Below are 8,633 nucleotides of genomic sequence, written 5' to 3' on the forward strand. Positions count from 1 at the left end.
GTATGAGCGTTTAATGTCTTTTTTTGCTAATTATTGGTATTCCTCCCAAGGGCTAGTTGGAGATAACGCTCATTTCTGTAGATATTATAGAGTGGTATTCGAAATTGTTGTTCTGGTGCTAAATAAGTTTCTGTAATAATTAATACGTCAACGTTGTGTCGGTTCAAAAATGAAATAACGAGCTGTCCTTGTTTTAGTAGGCCGTGGGCATTATAATTGTTGTCAATGAGAGTAGAGAGGATGAACTTTTTAATTTGTTCACAAAATGGGGATATCATATGTATGTCAGATAGTTTGGATGAGATCAGTAAGGGAAGGAGATCGAGAAGATTGGGAGCGTGGGTGGTTCCTAGAGTAACGTATTTATAAGAAGGTTTTGAATTTGAGGTTTGGGGTTGGTTAGAGGTACTGTTTTTGGTTTGTTGGAGGCGATAGAATAGGCGCAGTCCGATGTTCACCGTCACAGTTTACGAAAATTAATCTGCAAATTTTTAACAAAATATTTTAAAGGACTAAAAAATGTGATGTAACAAATACGTAAATTCCATTCAATTTTTTTAAGAGATGATGTATGTGCTTTGTGTGTGTAATAAGCGTAATTTTCTCTCTTTATGTGACTGAACATTTTCCCACACAGTTTACAGCATTGACCGTTATTGGAGTTGGACGTGTCTATAGTTTGGCATTGGTATAAATAGGACGGTTACTATTGAAGAAGTACATAGTGCTTCAAACGCAAGGGAACAATGAAGATCTTAATCGTGTCATTCGTTGGCACCTTATTCAGTGCCTCGCTCCTGTTAGCGCAAGAGGAAATGGTAAAACTAATATTCTTAGTACCACGTGCTATCTTGTAACGTTTCAGAAAGAAAAGGATGAAATGGGCGCGATTATGTCGTGCATCAATTCGGACGAAAATTCATTTGCCGCAGGAAATTACACTCAGAATACAATTTTCGACGACCAAGAGTCGAAATGTTTCTATGCATGTGTCATGGAAGGTCAAAATCATATGGTGAACGGATCTATAAATGCAGATATGATAAAGTATCATCTTGGAAATGAGTCTGAGCAAGCGGTAGATACTTGCCAAAAGTATGGACATCGCGGAGGCAAAGACAAATGCGAAATAGCATACAGATTTCAAGTTTGCTTAAGGAGGAACAATGGTACTGATGACGGAGCTTGTTAATCATTCAGAATAAGACCACCTTTTGCGAATAGATGAATGACTATGCGGTTACTGCGATGCATAACTGAACAACTTGTTGCTATTGCCTTTTGTGATTATTGAACTCGCTTATATCAATAATTGTCCATTATAAGTAAAAGTGTGCATCAATTTGTAACCTTTTCTCATTTATCACTACCGACGAACGAGTAAAAAATGTAAATTACGTCCTACGTCCCTATAGTCCGTCTCGCCTTGATTTTACAGTACAGGGAACATAGGACAATGCAATTCTTATGGGAGTTTTTATCGTGGCGCTGCCAATTTTAATTTGGATGCTAATAAATTGTCATAATTTTCAACGTGAAATCTCATTTTAATGCGTTTGCTCACTGATAATCAACAATTTAATTTAAATTCAGGAAATTGATTAGAGGGGTACAATGTCGAAGGAAGAAAAGCGAGGTGTGCGTTTTCCGACAGCTGAAGTGGTGGAGTCGGTCGAGATTCATTGCGAAATGGCTGCTAATAATACAAAATTTGATATATTCAAAAGTAGACAACTCAAAATTGACTTAAAAGCAAATCCACTCTTTTCTCATTTGTGAAAAATAACATTCCGAAGTTTCTTTACGTAAAGTACATGAAATACTTTGTTAATTTGCCGCACATTCTCGAGTCCAGAAGGTATCTCAAGATACTGGATACGGTAACCTTAGCCTAAAGATGTATTTCAAGATGAATGCCGCTAAGTAATTTTTTAAGCATTTATCCTTGCATGGACGAATCAGTAACACTCAAACAAGGAAATTCATACACAAAGAATTGTAGTCGCTAATCAAACTAAATTAGATTAAACATCGAAAGAATATTAACAACTGGCCAATCTTAAACAAATCAAAATAACGATAACATTTAAAGTGAAACAAATAAATTCAAGGGTTACCTACTCCTACTTACAAGTAGCTCAAGGCAATACAAAAGTCACCATAAATCGAAGAATTCCAATTAAAAATTAAGTACACTACGTTTTGTTATTGCACAAATATTACTATTCGTGGGAGCGGCCCGTGAGAACAAACGGCATTTCGTATTAAAATTGTGCCACTTGGAACACTTGTTCCCTAGACCTATTGGAGTGATTTGAGTCGCAGAGCCGGAAGTTCCGTCCCCCAGGATTGAAAATGGCGCCAATTTTCAAAATTGAGGCGAATTTCAGGAAATATCTGTTTTTAGAGCGATTTTTACGTTTAGGGTGACGTTTACGAGGTTTCCCAGGGTGAAAACGACAAAAACAATATCCGAAGCTAATTTCTGTGTGGGAAGCATGATTGTATGATATCTTTAACGTCCGACAGAATTCGAAAGTTTCTTGGAAAGTTTGACCGATTTTCGTGGTTGAGGTGGCGTTTTTGAGATTCTTTTGGGTGAAGATGACCAAAAAAGACCCATTAAAGACCTTTTTCTACAATCGATATCCAAAGTAGGCATTTGCGCTCCTATTTGACAACGCAAACGTCATATTTTTCGAAGAATGTCAATTTGTTGCTTATAAGCAAAATTAAAAAAACGCTCGCTCTCCAAATTATAAACTATAATAATCAAAAATGCATTGCTCAGAGTATCCAATGACAACGAGTAAATGACATCTTTCATTTGGGCATAAGATTAAAATAATAATCTATATTTGAGTGAAAAATTTAAATTTTTGGAAATATGTGAATTGCTCGATTGTAGAAAAATCTTGTGTGTAATTCGAGCGCAAATTGATTGTTGATTTCAAGAGATTAGCGCGGCAAATGTCTCTTTCAATCGACAATGTCATTTTGCGCTCTTAATACACAAATAGCTATTTTTTATGAATTTTTAAGTATTTTGAATAAACAGGTCGAGGTAAACTGCAAAGGTGAAATTTATTCATTGAATTCGGTTTTTAACTAAAAATTGTTGATTATTGAAACGTATTCACAAGTAAACAGTCATAAATCATCAAAGGGGACTGCCTCATCATCGCTCAGATCTCCTGTTGCAGTCGAGATATAGAAAAATATTTAGTTAAGATCATTAAAAATAAAACTCTGACAGTCACGTTGACAAAATAATGTACATATATGTACATATATACTCGGCTCCGATTTTTGCAGTGTTCTTTACAGTTAGAATGCTGTAGGGTGCAGGGAAGGCTGTTTCGCAAGCATGAACACCTTATGGTCTCACAAGTTCATTTGCAGCCGCATTTCCCTAGGATTGTGAGCTCCTTTCATATTTACACCTATTTGGTCCAGTTTGATTCCCAGCGCACTTTGCCTCGTGTCCATCCCCAAGTTGACGGATGTGGAGGGCATTCAGTAGGATAGAAGCAGTGCCCCCGCAACACATGACCTGCTTGATTGGGGACAGGAACTGCAGTAATTTATTTTTGGTACAAAATAAATATTTTCCCACATTAGTAGTGGATTTCTCCTGTGCTTCGGGGTCATAGAGAACGGTAGTAAATTCTTCCAAAGTTTTAATTGTTTTTTTCTGTTATTCCTCTTTGTGAATTGGAGAGTTCAAGTAAAGCTGGTGTCACGTCCGGGCGTTTCATCCAAGTCATAAACGCCTTCTTGTTTCCAATAGGATTGAAGCAGGGCGTTGTGGCACAACCTGTGTAACAATGAAAGCCTCGTAGGGCTTGTGAATTTTATTCTCCAAGTGCTAATACAATCAAATGGGTCGCTATATATCGACGCTTGGCCCCAACACCTGACAGATATCCTGCTTTCAGTCCGAATTCTCTTAGAAAAAAAAACAAAATATATATGACCATCAGAATGTCAGTATCTCAAGACTGGACGAGGATGTTCTGGGCTCCATGCTCTACCATATCTTTCGCATGGAGGATGATTCGCCCATCCGCCTCTTCTTGTAACTTGCATCCCATCAAAAGGGAAAGCGTTCTCAATCGTAGGAAAATGCGGCTGTAAGTCAATTTGTGAGACCATGAGGTGCTCATGTTTACGAAATAACCTTCCCTGCACCCTACAGAGTTCTAACTGCCAAAATCGCAGCCGAATATACATGCTTATTATAAACATGACTGTCAGCGTTTTATTTTTAATGATTTTAAATAATATTTTTTATAGCTCGACTGCAACAGGAGATCTGACCGATGATGAGGCATTTCCCTTTGATGACCGATGACTTTTTACTTGTAAATACGTTTCAATAATCAACCATTTTTAGTTAAAAACAGGATTCAATGAATAAGTTTCAGTTTTGAACTTAGTTAACCTCGATCTGTTTATTCAAAATACAAAAAATTTCATTAAAAAGGCCTTTGATGGGTCTTTTTTGGTAATCTTCAGCCAAAAGAATCTCAGAAACGTCACCTCAACTACGAAAATCGGTCAAAACCTTTGAATCTTGTCGGACGTTAAAGATATCATACAATTGGCCTATATATAATAAATGAAACATGCTTCCCACACAGAAATTAGCTTTGGATATTATTTTTGTCATATTCACCGTCGGAAACCTGGTAAACGTCACCCCAAACGTAAAAATTGCTCAAAAAACATATATTTCCTGAAATTTTAAAAATTGGCGCCATTTTCAATCCTAAGGGACGGAACTTCCGGCTCTGCGACTCAAATCACTCCAATAGGTCTAGGGAACATATGTTCCAAGTTGCACAATTTTAATATGAAATGCCGAATAATAACAATATTTATCACGAGCCGCTCCCACTATACACAAAACTTGACAATTTGAAATGGACTCTGACTGATCGCAGAAAGCAAAGTGGCGTTTTACAATGGACCTGTATGAACTTCAAAATGCAAAATCAGCAAAGCTAAATCAAGACACTATTTCCTACATATACAAACTAACATTGCCCAAACCGAAGCGCTTCAAGTGTACGCTTACTACTTTCTATGAAAATAGTAATTGATAGAGTCGTTCAACAGACATTTTAGTACCGCTTCGCCTGGGGAAGCAGCCATTGTTTAAAAATTGCTGATATACAAATTGTGACACTTGAAAAATGACAGCATTGTATTTAAAGGTTAATGTATCTCCAGCGGTTTCTCTATATCGCCAACGGTACTTGTCGTTTGAAATTTTGAATTTAGACCTCCAAGAGAAGAGCAAAAAAAACGCTGAACAGCGAAGACATAATTGGGCTAAAATGATCACTTCCGAAGCCCTCACAAGCAATTCCTGCAGATAGTCTTTTTAGTCAGAGTCGAGTAACGTCTTCTGGGCGTGTATTTCTAGTGAACTTTCATTTATATTTATGGTTAACTTAAGCGTAACGGAAAGAGCCCCAAATTTTTTTGAAGGCGGGCTTCTAAACTGAACTCACGCCACTGCTACAAAGTCGCTCGTGACAACGAACGGGCATGTTTAATTCAAATAAAAAAAAATAAAACATTCGCACACTAATAAGAATGAGAATATCACCTCGAAATTGAAGCATGCATGCTGTTCATCAAGTCAACTCAAACTGGCTTACCAGATGCAAAGGATTCGTTTACCTAATGATAACATACAATTTATTATTAGCTAATTATACAGTTTATACAATTCATGGGACATGCATTTCAAAAATTCGTATGCAAGATCGCACGGATCGGTCATATTGTTTTCATTACCACGTACTCGTTATATTTGTTTTGGTTTCTTCATCTAATTTAACAGGAATTCGGCTTTTGATGGTATCCATTTGAAACTCACCTGTTGAGGTCATCTCATTGAGTTTAATTACTGCACATTTAACAAAGCATTTTAAATTAGTATCATTTACGAATATTCCCTCCCTTAACTTATTTAAATGTTCAATTTCAGGCTTCTCTTCCTTTAGGCATTCCGCAATCACTGATGTATTCTTTGTCAATAACTGAAAGATTAAACGTTTCAAGAAAATCAGTCTCATGCGACTAACTTACCTCCCCGTTCATTCCTTCCGGTAATTTTCCGAAAGTGGTTAGACACATAACGTTTAAGAGAAGCATGATGTTCGTTGCAAATGACACACTAAACTAGTTAAGGTTTTTACAATTAGGCGTGAAATACATAAAAAAAATCTATTTCTTTTTTCCCTGTTAGTTCATGGACCGCGACAGCCTTGAATGCATAATTTAACATTACCTTCGATGCATGCTAAATGATGGCAATATTTTAGAAGATTGTTCTAATTTATGTTCTACTAAAACGAGTGACCATCCTAAGTCATTTAAAACTTTATATCATTATAACAACCCACAACGGATGTACAAAATTCCAAGTGACCATATTAGCGTATCGAATTAGCTCATCATAACACGAATGGAAAATAGAAGACAAAAAATATATTTTAGGACTGATTGCATCAAATATATTTATGGTTCATATTCATTTAATTAATTAAACGATATTACAAATATAAAAAGAAGTTTTAACATGGATTGATTAATTTTTCGACGGTCTATACTTGTCAACATTAGAGGTTTAAAAGCAAAAAAGTAACTATTTTTGAATGTATGGTAAGAACCACCCTAAAATTCGGCAAAATAAATTTTTTGACAAAAATTCAAAACCCCCTTGATTTTTTTATATGGAGGGGAGAAATTTTTGTACAGAAATAATTCTTGCAATTTTAATTCTGTGTTAGAGCTCGCATAATTCTTTATCGTAGTTATACAAATTTTTGGGATACCTTGCAAGTGTCTGTTAGATCAAGAGTAAATTACCTCTTTTCAACGGAGTTAATGGTAAAAAATTACCTTCATCTTTTTTGCGCAGTTTAATGTTGAGGGGATATCTTTTACGTTCCAGTAAACCTCCCTCACTAATCTCTTCATGCCTTAGCATTAGAAGAAAGAAGTTTTTTTTTTCGATTGCCAGAGTGGCAATAGTATCCTCACGTCTTTGAGGGCGAGGGTGGCAAGATTACCCACGAAACCTCACGTTTGCGACAAACTTTTCCCGGAAGTTCGCGCACAAACATTTGCTTCATATTCAATCGGTACGGTAGATAAGAAAATTACACAATATGCGCTATTCAAGGCGAAAAAATATCGAAAGCGTTCCCCTAAATAATGCTCTTACCTTAATAGAATCCCCAAAAAAATGCTTAAATGGAACGGGATTTTCCAGATGGCCGGCGTAGTCGAGTGATAGTGTCCAAAAATTAAAACTGATTTAATTAATTTATTTAAAAAATGTGGGACCAGCATTATGTGCGGCAGCCGGTGTTCCTTATCAGCGATTAAAACGGCTATACCATTTCTTTTACCTTTTATTTCTTACTCCTATAGGTACAACAGAAGTTCATAGGTCCAGAACTACAATTTCTTGTAAGAAAGAGCCCGTTTGAGTTCGTCGAAGTACCGGGTGTTCATTCAAGCTGGTAGGGTGTGTTCATTAACTCCTGTACAAAAACTGGTGCTTCGTTACAAGTTTTCTGTTTGCTTGCAAAACCGCAACTTTTTTCATTTACGAAAAGGAGATTTCACGAATAGAGAACTTTAACCAACCGTTCGTCAACGACAATCTTTCATTACGGTGAATTTACGATTATTTATTGAGTATGTGTAACGACACCATAACAAACCGACTAGCAAAAAAGTAGCTCTTAGGATAAAGATCTGAAAGCGACACAGGCGTAGGGGCGGACGGGCGCACAGAGAGACCCCTTGGCTTCGCGTACGCGCAATCCATTTTCTGACATAGGTTTTCAATTTTCTTTTAAGGATCTTCTGTTAGAATTTCAGAAAAATTGGTCTACAAATAAAAAAGTTGAATTTTCACACTCCCCACGTTTTGAAGCACCAGGAATCGAATTCGAATTTTACAATTCTGTTTTTAGCAATAGATAGACAATTGTCAAGGAACTAATTGATTAAATGTTGGTCAATATTCGTCAAGCGGAAGTGACTTTGCCATTCGTCTATATTGATGCAGCTTATTAATAACGTATAAATATACTTTTCATCAAAATAAGTCGGTTTAATGGTTATTTATTATACAAGACGATCAAGGGATATTTTAACCATTGTGTGAAAGATGTTAATTCACGAGTGGCGCAGCAATTTTTAATTTTGGATTTGCATCTCTTCAATTGAATTTTAAATGCGTTTGAATGGCCAGTTATATTTTACTAAAACATAAATTGATACAACTTCTAAAATATTGTCATCATTTAACACGCTCCGAAGGTAATGTTAAATGATGCATTCAAGGTTGTTGCAATCCATGGATGAACACCGAAAAACACAAAAAAAGAACAGTTTTTCTGTGTTTCACGCCAAATTGTAAAACCGTTAAATTAGCTTAGTGTGTCACTTATACTTTTCACACTTAGTCGCACAACGAACATCATGCTACTCTTAAACGTTATTTGTGTGTTCATTTTAGGAAAATATTCGGAAGGAATGAACGGGGTAGTAAGTTGGTCGCATGCGAATGACTATTTAAGCGCTTAATCTTTCAGTTACTA

The 8,633-nt window shown here is 36.2% G+C and overlaps 1 protein-coding gene across 1 annotated transcript; it reads left to right on the forward strand.

Annotated features, from left to right (window-relative positions):
- Positions 1 to 656: 656 nt before the first annotated feature.
- Positions 657 to 1,349, forward strand: LOC116167178 (general odorant-binding protein 56d-like). Its single transcript, XM_031482435.1, has 2 exons — positions 657 to 818; positions 866 to 1,349. Exons 1-2 carry the CDS (start codon positions 747 to 749, stop codon positions 1,190 to 1,192), a joined length of 399 nt encoding a protein of 132 aa, XP_031338295.1. The 5' UTR covers positions 657 to 746; the 3' UTR covers positions 1,193 to 1,349.
- The last annotated feature ends 7,284 nt before the right edge of the window (positions 1,350 to 8,633 follow it).

This window comes from Photinus pyralis, unplaced genomic scaffold (genome assembly GCF_008802855.1).
Source record: "Photinus pyralis isolate 1611_PpyrPB1 unplaced genomic scaffold, Ppyr1.3 Ppyr1.4_LG3b, whole genome shotgun sequence".
Classification (NCBI taxonomy): Eukaryota; Metazoa; Arthropoda; class Insecta; order Coleoptera; family Lampyridae; genus Photinus; species Photinus pyralis.